The sequence below is a fragment of the Emydura macquarii genome, unplaced genomic scaffold (assembly GCF_026122565.2).
Source record: "Emydura macquarii macquarii isolate MOO-44397 ecotype Brisbane River unplaced genomic scaffold, CSIRO-AGI_Emac_v2 contig_2246, whole genome shotgun sequence".
Classification (NCBI taxonomy): domain Eukaryota; kingdom Metazoa; phylum Chordata; order Testudines; family Chelidae; genus Emydura; species Emydura macquarii.
The window spans coordinates 3,781,151-3,797,276 of NW_027132383.1; the positions used below are offsets into that span (position 1 = coordinate 3,781,151).

The window sequence follows — 16,126 nt, forward strand, 5'->3', positions numbered from 1 at the left end:
AGCCTCCTCCCCCACCCCCACTGTAGCCAGATGGAAGGAGTTCAGCAACGGGGCTGCCTCCTTGCTGATTTCCCATCCCTCTGGCTGCAGCAGGGAAACCACATGTCCTTTAGCCCCATGCGCTCCACCTAGGTCCCTACACAGTGGCTCCCTTCTGCAGCCAGGGGGACGGGAGATTAATGCTTCCCTCCCTCTGGTTCAGCAAGGACCCCAGCGCCTATGGACCCAGGCAGAGCGCTTTGCAGTGCTCCCTGCTAGAATGGGGGGGAGCACTGATCATCCATCTCCTTAGCTGCAGCAAGGAGTCTGCACCAGTCTTGTACCCCACGGCAACACACTCCCCCTGGGTCCTTAGGCAGCGGCTGTCTTCTGCAGCTAGCGGGAGGGGAGTGGCAGGCCACTTTGAAAGACCCCGGGGGGCCATGGGATGGGAACCACTGACTTATGTTCTTCAGGGGTGTGAATAAGACACCCCCCTGAGCAACATAAGTTACACCAACCTAAGCACCGGTGTGGACTACACTACCTCTCCTGGATATGGATTTATTATGTCAACAGGAGCTTCACCAGATGCACTACAGTGGTTCAGCTGTGCCGCTGTAGTGCTTCTAGTGTAGATTAGCCCTAAGACTCACAAAGTGCCCACAGCTCCCTCTGTTGACATTCCTCAATCCCTTCAGCCAAGTTTGGCATTGGCAGGGAGCTTGGAACTGAAGTCCGGCACTATTTCCACCTCAAAGAAAGGCAGATTGGAGCTCCATTCTAGGGGAGACTCTTGGCACTGATCCTCCTACCTAGAACTGGATAGACAAAGAAACCACAGAAGAACCATAAGCACTGTCTTTTCAAAATTGTCAGCCCTTGAGCTTAATCATGTTGAAGAGTCTAAAATGACTGAGTCCTTCAACTACTCAGATCTGAGGAAAATGAAATTCACCTCAGCACTGGAGCCTGATACTGATTAATGCTCTTCGTTGCCAAGCTGCCAGTGCCAGAATTGGCACCAATATTGGCGTCTTTAATGGCTCTGGCAGATACAATGCACATGTTGAGCCCTCCATACCAACTCCAATCCCAATATCTCAGCAGCCACAATACCTGAGACTGCTACCAGCAACCTCTCACCCTTGCTTAGAAAGCTCAACACCACCTGTAGAGCATGAGCAGTTCTTGTCCCCTGCCCATTCCTTTTCCCTTGAATCAAGCAGGGAACCATCACCAGTTCCTTGCTCATTGGTAGACCTAGATCACCCTCCCATTCTCCACCCCCCTAATCACAGACGACCTCTCCTAAATACCTTCCTCTCCTTATACCACTCCTTGGCAGTCTTCTCCATGAGCTCCATCTCCTCCACAGTCTTACCCCCTTCAATTTCCACCTGGGCCTTATTTGGTGATTTGTGGATCCCCTTTCTGAGCCCTCTAGAATTTGTTCTCCTTCCTGTCTTTAAAAAATCCCAGATCTAATTCTCTAACTAGGTCTGTCTCTAGACCTCCCACTGATACGGGTCTCTATAGAGAATGAAAACTAGAATAGGAGGAGGCTGAAGATAGAGAACAAGACAGATAAGAGGACGTTACTCTGAGAGCCTCAAGTGCTTCCTATCCCATTCCCTCCCATATGTCCAAAGGCCTTATCACTGGACAAAGCAGTGACATACATCCCAATTCCTTCCCCAGATGACTTCCAGGCTCGGTCTGTGTGAAGTATATCAGACTGATTAGAATAGACTCTAAAGTCAGAAGGAACTATCATGATCATCAAGTCTGATCTCCTGCACATTGCAGGCCACAGAGCTTCACCTATCCACTCCCTAACCTCTGGCTGAGTTACTGAAGTTCTCAGATCATGATTTAAAGCCTTCAAGTTACAAAGAATCCACCATTTATACTAGTTTAAACCTTCAAGTGACCGGTGCCCTATGCTGCAGAGAAAGGTGAAAATTCCCAAGGGTCTCTATCAATATTACCTGGGGGGGGGGAATTCCTTCTCAACCCCCAAATATGGCAGTTAGTTAGACCCTGAGCATGTGGGCAAGACCCATCAGCCAGACACCTGGGAAAGAATTCTCTGTAGCAACTCAGAGCCCTCCCCATCTAGTGTCCCACCATCAGCCATTGGAGTTATTTGCTGTCATTGTAGGCAGTCTCATCATACCATCCTCTCCATAAACTTATCAAGCTCAGTCTTGAAGCTAGTTAGGTCTTTTTGCTCCCACTACTGGAAGTCTTTCCAGACCTTCACTCCTCTGATGGTTAGAAATCTTCATCTAATTTGAAGCCTAAACTTGTTAATGGCCAGTATATAGCCATTGGCCTTGTATCATCATTGGTGCTTAGCATATATAACTCCTCTCACTCCCTGGTATTTATCCCCCTGATGTATTTATAAAGCGCAATCATAACTCCCCCACTCTTCTTTTAGTAAAGCTAAACAAGATAAGTACTTGAGTCTCCTCTCATAAAGTAGGTTTTTCCATTCCTCAGATCAGCCTAGTAGCCCTTCTGTGCACCTGTTCCAGTTTAAATTCATCTTTCTTAACATGGGAGACTAGAACTGCACACAGTGTTCCAGATGAGGTCTCACCAGTGCCTTCTGTAATGGTACTAACCATCAGTATCTCTACTAGAAATGCCTCACCTTTAAAAGATTCTAGCCTCCTCAGCTCTCTCAGATATTATGGCTATGAAAAGGTATCAAGTCCCTCAGAAGGGATTTAAGAATTTCTACTCCCATCCATCCCCATGATCCTTGGTGAGTTCTGCAGTCAGGGAAAAATTCGAATAGGCTGGACAATTCAAAGTCATTTCCACAGGTAAGGACCCCAAGAGACTTGACCTCTTAGGCAGGAAGGGCTACTCTTTGGCTTCTCTCCAGCTAAGGATAGCTAATTATTCTTTTTCTTTCTTTGGTCCCAATCTGTCAGCTCAGCAGCGACAATGGATCTGTATGTAGTCTTTGTACCACTTTTGATCTTGTACCATCTCCACGGCTTTGTTCAGCTTTAAACCATTTTATTCCACGTCATTCTTCACTAAGTCTAGCCAATGCACCTGCAGTCTTCCGCTATTTCTAGTTCCTTGCACTCTGGTATGTATCACCAGTTATGGTATCCTTTCCGGGTCCATTCTCAAAACATGTCCAAACCATCACAGTCGTCTTTTCAATCTTCTGTAACAGCATTATTTCTTGCCTTAGCCATTTTTTTATCACTCTATTTTTTATTTTCTGCTGTTTTGACACTTTCAGTATTCTCTTCAGCCTGATAATTTCTGTAGTCAATATTTTACATTTTTCTTTGAGTGCTTGCTCATGTCAATTCCAAGTAGGCGTGCACACTAGGTGCACAGGTTTTGGAAAGCTTTTCCCCTAGCGGTACCCATCGTGTGGGTGCAGGTGCCCTCTGGAGTCTGACCTCCACCGCGCCATATATAGGGCCATGCCAACCTGCCACCTCTACTGTTCCATCTTACCGTCCCTGATGGTCGTTGGAGCTTCTATCTTCTTTGCTTTGACAAGCAATTTTCCCCAGTGGTCTTCTATTGTGGTTCCTGTAAATAGAGTAAAATTAATTGTTAGTAGTTAGCTAAACTTTTCATGTGAGGGTTCCCCCCCACTACGTTTCCCTCAGGAACCAGGGCATGCCTTGGTCCCAAGTATGCAAACCATGTGGGAATTGCCATAAGCCTATGCCAAGAGGTGACTCTCACAAATCCTGCCTGAAGTGCCTCGGTGAATCTCACCAGACTGATCGCTGTAAGATTTGCAGGAGATTCCGTCCCAGGACCAAGAAGGAGAGGAACGTTAGACTTAAACAACTCCTCATGGAGGCAGCTCTCTGTCCCGAGCTGGCCCCAGGCCACTCAGACCCTGCACCCAGTACTTTGGTGCAGAGCACACCAGCCTCTATTCGAGAGTCTACGGCACTGAAAAGGGACTCAGAATCCCAGTGCCAGCATTCCCCGGCACCAAAGACAGCCTGGCACCATTCCCGCTCTTCGGTGCCTCACAAGAGGCACAAAAAAACCAATGGAGGGCATTTGCCCACAGTGAAGGCATCAGGGAGGGACAGCACTAAGGGTTTGTGTCCCACGCCGGAGCACCCGGTGCCTACTTCACCGAAGACAGCACCATCGACTTCGGACCCAAGGAGAGTTCCACTGAGTCTGGTGCCAGTGGACTCACCCATAAGGGAAAGTCAGGCGGAAGAGTTGGACCTCCCTTCCACCTCTGACACTTTTGAGATGGCTAGGGACCTGATAGCCATGATGACACAGCAGTCCTCCACCAGAATGGAGAGAGCGCCAGTGTTAAGACCTTTGGCACCACAGCAAAGCACAGTCCCATCTAGAGGCTCTGGTCACCTTCCCTTCAGCATCATTCTCTGGTACATCTCATTTTGCACTGCCATGGTCCCCATGCTTCGTATCATTGGACTCAGAGGTGGAGTTGTACACTTTGAAGCATTGTTGACGCCAGTCAGAGCAGCGCTGCTACAGGAGGCAGAAGGGGCAAGCCTCCCTTTAGGTCCTTGGCCAGTGCAGTGGCAGAGCCCGCATAATGGCCCTTCTGGATCCAATGGGCATACCACCAAGCCCTGGGGTCTTACTCTAGGCATTCCCGCTTGATCGCCTCTGATAGACAGGCTCCCTGGACGCACGAGGAACACCTGACACCTCCCATCTCTGAGACAAATGTCAAAGTCAGCATCGAGGCCAGTGCGGAGTACAGTGCAGGGTCCAGCACCAGAGCCGTCTGCAGCACTGAGCATGTCAGCCCGGTGCAGGGTGAAACCTGTGACACGGAGGGTCAGGAAGGCCCGGTCCCACACAGGGCATCCTCTTCATTCTCCCCTGATGAGATGGTGGCAGGGACTTTGACTGCGCCACCCCCAGTGGACAACAGGGTTCACCAGGATTTATTACAAAGAGTGGTCCAGAACCTGGGATTCTAGGCTGAGGAAGTGAGGGAGTCAGTGGACCCCATGGTGGACATCTTAGCACCAGAGGGTCCCTATGGTGAACGTGTAGGCCCTGCCCCGAAATAAAACCATTCAAAAAACCACCAGAACTTTAAGGGAGATATTAGCCTCTATCCCCCTACACTTAAGGGGATAGAAATAAAGTACTTTGTGCCATCCAAAGGGCATGAGTTTCTCTTTACCCACTTGCAGCCAGGGTCACTGGTGGTATCGGCAGTAAACAAGAAAGAAAGGCAAGGGCTGCGAGGTCCAAGGACTCGAATAAGCTGGACCTCTTTGGTAGGAAGGTATATTCCACAGGGTGGGAGGTGGGCACGATTCTGAGCTGATACCATTTTAATTCAGGGCAGTCCATGAGAAAATTCAAGGAGCTGCTTCCGGCCAACTTCAGATCGGAATTCTGAGCGCTTGGGGAAGAGGTTAAGGCAGTGACAAGGACCTCATTGCCGGTCACCCTGGATACGGCGGACTCAGACATGTGAACCATGTCTTCCACAATTGCCATGAAAAGGAGCTCTTGGCTGCAGGTGTCAGGCCTCCCTTCAGAGTTCCAACAGACTATTCAGGACATGCCCTTTGAGGATTTGGGGTTATTCTTCGAGCAGACGGACTCCAAACTCCACAGCCTGAACAATGCAAGGACAACACTGAAATTCTTAGGGCTTCATACGCTATCCACACAAGGGAAGCATTTTAAGCCACAGCCTACTCAGCGGTTTTACTCAGTGCAGCCTAGGCAGGACTACTCTAGGAAGTGAGGCAGAAATAACAAGTGTAGGACACCGTAACCCTCATCCAACCAAGGCCAGGGCTTGGCGGAAAATTCCTCCAGCTCCAAGCAAGCATTTTGAGGGTGCATCCGAGGCTGGCACACCACACCAGACCAGATCCTGGATCTTTCTTGCTTCCTGAACTGTGTATCCGGTTTCTATTGTGCATGGTCTCAGATAACCTCAGACAGATGGGTCCTATGCATGGTAGAATTGGAGTATTCTCTCCAGTTCTGTCCATCCCCTCTCTTCCACCCCCCTTCCCCGTCCCTCTTCAGGGACCCCTCTCATGAGCACCTTCTTATGCAAGAGGTGCAAAGGCTCCTAAGAGCAGGAGCAGTAGAGGAGGTTCCTCAGCAGCTATGGGGAAACGGGTTTTATACCCAATATTTCCTAACCCCAAAGGCCCAAGGGGATCTCATATCTATTCTCAAGAAACCTCAACAGATTCATGAGCAGGTAGATGCACATGTCAACCTGATCCGGTCGACCTTCAACAAATTGGGTCTATAGCTAAACATACCCAAGTCGAACTTGTTCCCTACAAAGAATAGAGTTTATAGGAGCAATCCTAGACTTGGTCTAGGCCATTTGTTCCATCATAGAGGACTTCCGGCACTTTCCCACCACAAGGGCATGGAGCTGCCTGAAGCATCTAGGTCACATGGCCTCCTGCACATATGTGGTCCAACACATCAGGCTGAGGCTCAGACCTCTTGAGGTTTGGCTGGCGTCAGCTTACTGGCCAAGCAGAGACAGACTAGACAAGGTAGTTTCTATTCTCCCTCAGGTTGTTGAGTCTCTCTTGTTGTGACTCAACCCTCAATCAGTATGCAAGGGAGTACCCTTCTCCAGACCTCAGCCATCGCTGTGCCTGCATTGGGGAGTGCATCTAGGAACTCTCAAGAAGCAAGGTCTCTGGTCTTGAGCAGAGCTATCGCTCTACATCAATGTCAGGGAGCTAAAGGCAGTTCACCTAGCATACCAAAACTTCCAGTCCCATCTGCAAGGAAGATGTGTATCAGTCATGATTGACAATACAACAGCGAAGTTTTATATAAATAGACAGGGTGGAGCTCGCTCCTCTCCCCTGTGTCAAGAAGCCCTTAAGTTGTGAGATTTCTGTATAGTTCACTCCATACACCTAGAGACATCTTACCTCCCAAGATCCCAGAATGAGCTGGTGGACCATCAGCAGATCCTTCTATGGCCATGAGTGGTTTATTCGCCTGGACATCGTGAACAGTATCTTCCAGAAGGGGGGATTTCCCCAAGCAGATCTGTTCACAATGAGATAAACCACAGCCCAGGCGCTATCGCGGACATGTTCCTCCTTCCTTGGATTGCTTGATTGCTTTACGCATTCCCATCTTTCCTGCTCATTCACAAGGTCCTACTCAAGATCAGGAGAGGCAGAGCATCCGTCATATTGATAGCCCCAGCCTGGCCCCAACAGCCTAGTGGAGCTGTTGGTACTCACTCCAATCACCCTGCCTTGAGTGCCAGACCTAATCACACAGGACTATGGCCTCCTCCAACATCCCAACTTCAAGACTCTCCACCTCACGGCATGGAAGCGTCACAGTTAAATCCCACAGAGTCTGCATGCTCACGGCTGTAAGAGAGGTCCTCCTCCACAGCAGGAGACCATCCACCAGGGCAATGTACTTGGACAGGTGGAAAAGGTTTTCCATTTGGGCAATGCAGAAGAGCATCCCTCCGACGCAAGCAGCAACTATCCTTCATTCTGGGCTATCTGCTGTGCTTGAAGCAGCTAGGTCTAGCAGTGTCAGCCACAAAGATGTACTTAGCGGCAATCTCTGCATTCCATCCTGGGGTGGATGTTCTATCAGTCTTTGCTAATCCAATAGTGATCCACTTGCTCAAGGGCCTGAACAGGCTATACCACCAAGTTCGCCATCCGTACCAGCATGGGACCTCAATCAGGTGTTCTCTAGGCTAATGGGGCCTCCCTTCAAGGCCTTAGCAACATGCTCACTCCTCTACCTCTCATGGAAAGTGGCATTCCTGGTCACGATAACCTCAGTTAAGAAGGTGTTGGAGCTCCAGGCTCTGACATCCGAACCCCCGTACATGGTGTTCCATAAAGACAAGGTCCAGTTGGGACCACATCCAGCCTTCCTCCCTAAGGTGCTATCCCAGTTTCATATGAGCCAGGATATCTTCCTTCCAGTATTCTTTCCTAAGCCACATGCCAATAGAAGAGAACGAAGTCTCCATTCCCTAGATGGTGGGCGGGCCCTGACTTCTACATCAAAAGGCCAAGACCATTTTGCCAATCAAACCAACTCTTTGTGGCAGTCACAGACAGGATGAAGGGTCTCTCGGTTTTGTCCCAGAGGATTTAATCATGTATGATATCCTGCATCAGGACTTGCTATGTCCTAGCAAAGGTGCCAATTCTGGCACTGACAATGCACTCCATGAGGGCACAGGCCTCCTTGCCAGTATTCCTGGCACATGTCCCTAAACAGGAGATCTGCAGGGCTACGACGTAGTCATCAATCCACACGTTCACCTTGCATTACGCCATCACCCAACAAGCCAGGGACGATGCAGCATTCAGAAGAGCAGTGCTTCAATCAGCAATTCGGTAAGCTCCGACCCCCTCATCCTATGGTCAGCTTCAGAGTCACCTACTTGAAAGCGACATGAGCAACCACTTGAAGAAGAAAAAACGTACTTACCTTTCGTAACTGTTGTTCTTTGAGATATTTTGCTCATGTCCATTCCAAGACCAACCCACCTTCCCTTCTGTCAGTGCCAGCTGGCAAGAAGGAACCGACATCAGGGGGTCCCTGCACCGACTTGACAGGTACCACTAAGGGAAAAACCTTCCGTTTTATAACAACCTTTTACGTACTTGAAGACTGTTATCACATCTCCCCTTAGTCTTCTCCAGACAATATTTTCAATCTTTCCTTGGACATGTTTTCTAGACCTTTAATCAGTTTTGTTGTTCCGCTCTGCATTTTCTCCAATTTGTCCACATCTTTCCTGAAGAGTGGTGCCAAGAACTGGTCACAGTACTCCAGTTAAGCCTTATCGGTGCTGAGTAGAATGGAAGAATAACTTCATGTGTCTGTCTTACAACACTCCTGCTAATATGTCCCAGACAGATGTCCACATTTTTTGCAACAATATGGCATTGTTGACTCATATTTAGTTTGTAATCCACTATAACTCCAGATCCTTGTCTGCTGTGCTCCTTACTACAATGTCATGTCCCATTTTACATTTGTGCAATTGATTAATCTTTCCTAAAAGTAGTACTTTGCATTTGTCCTTATTGAATCATAGAAGATTAGGGTTGGAAAGGACCTCAAGAGGTATCTAGTCCAACCCCCTGCTCAAAGCAGGACCAACCCCAACTAAATCATCCCAGCCAGGGCTTTGTCAAGCTGCACCTTAAAAACCTCTTAAGGATGGAGATTCCACCACCTCCCTAGGTAACCCATTCCAGTGCCTCACCACCCTCCTAGTGAAAATGTTTTTCCTAATATCCAACCTAGACCTCCCCCACTGCAACTAGAGACCATTGCTCCTTGTTCTGTCATCTGCCAGCACTGAGAATTGCCTAGCTCCCATCCTCCCTGGAACCCCCGTTCAGGTAGTTAAAGGCTGCTATCAAATCCCCCCTCATTCTTCTCTTTTGCAGACTAAACAAGCCCAGTTCCCTTAGCCTCTCCTCATAAGTTGTACTCCAGCCCCCTAATCATTTTTGTTGCCCTCTGCTGGACTCTCTCCAACTTGTCTACATCCTTTTTGTAGTGGGGGGCCCAAAACTGGACACAATACTCTAAATGTGGCCTTACCAATGCCGAATAGAGGGGAATAATCACTTCCCGTGATCTGCTGGCAATGCTCCTCTTAATGCAGCCCAATATGCTATTAGCCTTCTTGGCAACCAGGGCACACTGCTGACTCATATCCAACTTCTTATCCACTGTAACCCCCAGGTCCTTTTCTGCAGAACTGCTGCCTAGCTCGTCGGTCCCCAGTCTGTAGCTGTGCATGGAATTCTTCCTTCCTAAGTGCAGGACTCTGCATTTGTCCTTGTTGAACCTCATCAGATTTCTTTTGGCCCAATCTTCTAATTTGTCTAAATCACTCTGTATCCTATCCCTACCTTTCAGCGTATCTACACTCCCCACAGCTTAGTGTGATTTACAAACTTGCTGAGGGTGCAATCCACCCCATCCTCCAGATCATTAATGAAGATGTTAAACAAAACCAGCCCCAAGACCGACCCCTGGGGCACTCCACTTGTTACCAGCTGCCAACTAGACATAGTGCTATTGATCACTACCCATTGAGCCTGATGAGCTAGCCAGCTTTCTAGCCATTTTATAGTCCACTCATCTAACCCATACTTCTTTAACTTGCTGATAAGAATACTGTGGGAGACCGTATCAAAAACTTTGCTAAAGTCAAGGTATATCACATCCACTGCTTTCCCTGCATCCACAGGATCAGTCACTTCAATCAGGTTGGTCAGATATGACTTGCCCTTGGTGAATCCATGCTCACTGGTCCTGATCACCTTATTGAATTTCATTCTGTTTATTTCAGACCATTTCTCCAGTTTGTCAAGATCATTTTGAATTCTAATCCTACCTTGCAAAGCACGTGCAAACCCTCTCAGCTTGGTATCATTTGTAAACTTTATATGTGTACTCTCTATGCCATTATCCAAATCATTTAAGAAGATATGGAATAGAAGTGGACCCAGGACACATCCTTGCAGACCCCATTGGATATGTCCTTTCAGCTTGAGTGTGAACCAACGATGACTACTCTCTAAGTAGGTTTTCCAACCAGTTGTGCACCCACCTTCTAATACGTTAGTTTAGGCTGTGAGTCAGTATTAAAAGTCTTACCACCATTAAGCTATATCACATCTACTGCTTTCCCCCCATCAACAAGGCTTGTTACCTTGTCAAAGAGGTGTATTAGGTTGGTTTGACATTTTTTTCTTGACAAATCCATGTTAACTGTTACTTATCACAGTATCTTCTATGTACTTACAAATTGATTGTTTGATATTTGTTCCACTATCTTACCAGGTACTGAAGTTAAGCTCACTGGTCTATAATTCCCTGGGTTGTCCTTAGTCTCTTTTTTATAGATGGATACTATATTTGCCCTTTTTCATTTCTCTGGGATCTTTTCCATCCTCCACGAGTTCTCAAAGAGAACTCTAACCCTAACCACTAATGGCTCAGAGATCTCTTTAGCCACTTCCTTAAGTATGCTAAGATGTATTTTGTCAGGCCCTGCGAACTGGAAGACATCTAACCTAATCCTACCCATTTACACTCATGTTCACTATGTTAGTCCTCCAGTCACTGCTAACTTTTTTGGTTAAAACTGAAAGAAAAGAGGCATCTAACACTTCGACTATTGCTGCGTTTTTGATTATTGTGTTTCCCTCCTCAGTGAGTAATGGGACTACCCTACTTTGGTCTTCCTCTTACATCTAATGTATTTGTAAAATGTTTTCTTGTTGCCCTTGTTCTTCCTAGCTGATTTAATCTTGTTTTGTGCCCTGGACTTTCTAGTTTTGTCCCTACATGCTTGTATTGGCTTTTTAATATTCATCCTTTGTAATTTGACCTAGTGTCCACTTTTCGTATGACTCATTTTTGAGTTTCAGGTTTCTGAAGATCTCTTGGTTAAGCCAAGGTGGTCTCTTACCACACTTAAGATCTTTCCTATGCATTGGGATAGTTTGCTCTTGTGCCCTTCATAATGTCTCTTTAAAAAACTACCAACTCTCCTGAACTCTTTTTTTTCCCTTAGACATGCTTCCCATGGGAGTTTACATACCAATTCTCTGAATTTGCTAAACTCTGCCTTCTTGAAGTCCATTGTCCTTAGTCTGCTGTTTTTCCTCCTACCATTCCTTAGAATCATGAACGCTATCATTTCATGATCACTTTCATGCAAGCTGCCTTCCACCTTCAGATTCTCAACCCTATTTGTCAGAATCAAATCTAGAACAGCCTCTACCCCAGTTGCTTTCTCCAACTTCTGTAATAAAAAGTTTTCTCCAATGCATTCCAAGAACTTGCTGGATAAGCTGTACCCAACTGTATTATTTTCCCAACAGATGTCTGGGTGGTTGACGTACTCCTCCACCACTAAATCCTGTGCTTTGGATGATTTTTGTTAGTTATTCTAGACTAAGAGCGCTCAGTCTAGTGAATATTCCCCAGGGAAGGAGTGGGAGTCCCATCCTGGGGTATTTAAAACAGTCCCTTATTATAGAGAACATGCAATTACATCCTACAATGATAGAGCCATTATAGCTAGAACAGTACTGCAGTGGTGGGGGGAGAAGCATTAGTCATGACCCAAGAGGTATCATCCAATTAATTAGTTTTGGTTTGGCTGGAGGGTGGGAAGAGAGTCTGGGAGACCACAGGGCATAACTAGCTTTGAAGTTTTACGGGGGAAAAATAATGCTTATTCACGAGAAAAAGTAACAATTTTGAAATTTTTCATGAGACAGAAATTCTGAAAAATTCCATTTCAGGAGAACCAAAATGGGATTTTTTTTTCAGTTTATCAGCTGCTTGCCTTGAAGGGTCTTAGCAAGACAAGGTGGGTGAGGTACTATCTTTTATTGGCCCAACTTGTGAGAGAGAGAAAAAAGCTGTCAAGCTTGCATAGAGCTCTTCTTCAGGTCTGAGAAACTTACTCAGAGTGTCGCAGTTAAATACAAGAGGGGACAGATTGTTTAACACAAGTAGTTGACACGTATTTCAAGGGACCATTCAAGGCGAAGTGGCACATTCCTTCCTGTGACTAGAGGGGTATTAAAGGAGGTTGGGGGGGGGGGGGGGGAGCGTCGTAAGTGGGTTTTATAGATTATTGTAATACGACAAAAATCCAGTGTCTCTTTTCACAAAGCGATCACTGTATCTGAGGGCAAGGCTACACTAGAAGTGCTACATCAGTGCAGCTGCACCAATGCAACTGCACCGCTGTAGTGCATCGGTGAAGATGCTGTATGCTGACAGGAGAGCGTTTTCCTGCTGACAGCTGGTGTGGACAGCACTTAGGGTTGCTGTAACTTACATCACTCGGGGGGAATGTATTTTTCACACCCCTGAGCGATATAAGTTACATCAACTTAAGCAGTAGTGTGGATCTGCCCTAGAAGGCAAGCTGCTCTATGGGAAATACTGTCTGTCTCCTACCTGATTTGTGTCTCTCTCTTTCTGCTCAGTTCCCCAGGAGCAGGATGGGCCAGCAGAGGAAGAGGAGCTGTTAGTGACACACGACTCCTCAACACCCGCCACATCAACACTTGAAGAAATGGCTCTCTACAGCAGCAAGCGCAAACTCCGACACAGCCGTCGCAGTCTGGAGACTGCCGTCCCCACATAGAGGGCAACAGGACAGCCGAGCACAGGGCTCTACAACTGCCTGGACTCCACAGACAGCACTGGACTGGGTCCCACAGCCACCTCATTGAGACTGAATGGGAACTGTGCACCCCAGGAAGCATTGTGGTTACCGTCTTTTTAGGCTGTGAACCTCCTTTTTCTCACTACCCACAATGCACTGGGGCATGTGCTGAACAAAACAGGAAAGTGCTGGACTTGATGGCTGACAAAGGGTGGGAGGGGCAAGGCAGTGACAGCTGCAGTTTGTTAGTTTGTAAATAGTGCGTGTGTGTGTGTGTGTGTGTGAGTGAGAGAGAGGCTGCACCTGTTATTCCCGCCACTTGGGTTTTTCAGTGGTCAATACGAGTGCTTTGTTCTGATGTGACTTAGCAGGAAGGGCCCGTCCTTTTCTCCTATTTAAAATCCACTGATTTGTCAAAAGCCAGCTCCCCTCTGCCCTCAATCAGGCAGTGTCATGTCCATGTATGGGCAGGAAACTGTAACCTCTAGAGTGCATTATCATCGTTCCACTCTCCCACCATGCCAACAATAATCTGGCTTTGTGTGATGCTGTTCCTCTAGCATATGCCATTCTGGGCAATAGCACTACCCCCCAGATGTGCATGGAATTCATGTGGTACAGGGTGTGAGCCATTCTAGGCAAACGCACTGCATGCGGGGGACATGTGGGGAACTGATGCTGGTTGTCCTGTGTGAGAGTAGCATGCATGAGAGATGGATGAAGTAGGGTAGAGGAAAGTACAGAGACTAACTGGCCAGCTATTGCAAGGATTTAGCACCGTGTGCATGTGTGACAGCAGTAGGGGGCAGAATAGTTGGGGATTAGGATGTGATGACACAGCAGTAGGTGGTACAAATAAAGAAACAGTGGGGTAAGATTATAGTATGGGGTGCAGGGAGTAAGGTGGGATGTAAACTGATCAGGGTCAAGTTAAGGGTGCAAGATGATGGTAGTACACAGTGAATAATAGTGGTGGGTGGGAGAAGGTGGTGGCTTTCACTGTGTTGCCCAGGACCACTGAAGTAAAATGTGAGTTTTGAGTGTGTTGGAGCATAGACAAAGTGAGCACTATGCAGGCAGCTCCATGAGATAAAGGAGAATGAGATATGCATTGCAATAACTACAATTCCTACTGTCTCTCTGGCAACTTGGTGGCTTCCTGATGCTTTCCCTGCAGATTAGGGCAAAGAGATTCTTTACATATGCACCAAGGATGTTATTGCTGGTTTCCTGTCTGGAACAAAGGCTCAATCAGCTGCAGTACCAAGTGAACCCAAGGATATGGCACCAGCAACTATAGGCGCCTATGTCTATCAGTGAAATTGTTTCTCTTGTTCTTACTGCCCTCCTCGAATTAAGCATCCCTTATCGACCCCAAACCAAAGCAAGGCATTTGAACTTGGCAATGGTCTGAGTGAGCTTTCCACTCCCTAAAACAAATTGGTGCTCTCTTACTTGCTGACGCTGCCAGCAGTAAGCCCTAGAGTTGGCTCCTAATCCTCCCAGTGCCAGGATGAGACAAGGGAGTGGAGGGCGCTTCTGCTTGTATATTTACTAAATGACTGGATGCGGTTTCTTTTAGTTGAGAATCTCCTCCCTTCACACCAAAATCAGATGGCTTATTTTAACTGAACTGATACGTTTAATTTTACAGGGTTTGGATGGGGGAAATCTGATAATCTCTTAAACTGCAGCTATGGCTGCTGCCATCATCAGCAATTTGAGCTTTTCCTTTTTAAAATCTCATTTTAGCATTTGCTTTTTAACAAGAGCAATTTCTGGAAACAATCATGAATTGGTTTTGGTCACTAACTTGTGATTTTTTCTTTCCCTTAGTGGTACCTGGGTGCCAGGCTCTGGTCTCTCTCCTCTCCTGAGAGATGCGGAGGAAAAATTAGCTCATCAAGACTGTAACTAGTGAAATTTGTACAACCAAAGAAATCTATTTTGTGGTTCAAGGAGAATAAAGTTTACTTTACATTTTAGAGCCTGTGTCCATCGGTGATTGAAGCTCTTTCCTCAGGTCAGTGGGCAGCACAAGAAGGGTCGCTGTCTATTTGTTGCTTCTGTCCAACAAACTCGTGTTTCTGATCAGCAGAGCCACAGCCCATGAGCCTGCTGCCGTCAAAGGCAACGGGCATTTTCTCTTTATTGTTGGCATGACTGTGCTCAGCCATATTAATGGCAGCTGCAGCAGGCTGGAAATTAGGAGTCTCTGACCCTTTCAAATCAAGTGAAAGGGAAGTCCTCCAGTATCTCTGCCTCAACTTCCTTTACATCTGCTCTGCTATGGCCTCCCCCATCTTGAGTCTTCTTTCATAGATTCCAAGGCCAGAAGAGACCACTGTGACCTTTTAGTCTGACTTCCTTTATAACAGGCCATTGAACATCCCCAAACTAATTCTCAGAGCATATTTTTTAGAAACATATCCAATCTTGATTTAAAAATTACCATTGATGGTGATGCCACCACAACCATTGGTAAATTGTTTTAATGGTTAATTATGCTCACCATTAAAAATGTATGCCTTATTCCCAGTCTGAATTTATCTAGTTTCAACTTCCAGCCACTGGATCGTGTTTTATCTTTCTCTGTCAGGCTGAAGAGACGATTACTGAATATTTGTCCCCCCGTACATAATTGTAGATCAAATCAAATTACATTTTAACCTTCTTTTTGTTAAGCTAAAAAGATTGCGCTCCTTGAGTCTATTATACTCTTTGAACACTACTCTGCCTATCCCTGCCATGTCACACATCACGTTGTGCATGTCACCTGCCAATGTAATCATGTTTCTATAACACACACACTTAAAGTAGATGGTAGGTTTTCATGAATGGGGAAACCAGGCTTTCGTGCAGCAACCTACACAGCTAGACATCTAGTGGCTACCACAAAATAACCTAGCAATCATAGGGACCCGGGTGCTCAGAATG

The 16,126-nt window shown here is 46.8% G+C and overlaps 1 protein-coding gene across 23 annotated transcripts in view; it reads left to right on the top strand.

Moving 5' to 3' along the window:
• The window catches only part of SCRIB (scribble planar cell polarity protein), a 216,294-nt gene extending 201,126 nt beyond the window's left edge, over positions 1–15,168 (top strand). For 20 of the 23 annotated variants that reach the window (XM_067560190.1, XM_067560200.1, XM_067560195.1 and 17 more), the window contains one exon: positions 13,008–15,168. In XM_067560190.1, the coding sequence (XP_067416291.1) occupies positions 13,008–13,168 (161 nt within the window). In that variant the 3' untranslated portion in view covers positions 13,169–15,168. The remainder of the gene's footprint in view (positions 1–13,007) is intronic. The other 3 variants (XR_010922039.1, XM_067560197.1, XM_067560196.1) reach the window with 3 other exon arrangements.
• Positions 15,169–16,126: the final 958 nt, after the last annotated feature.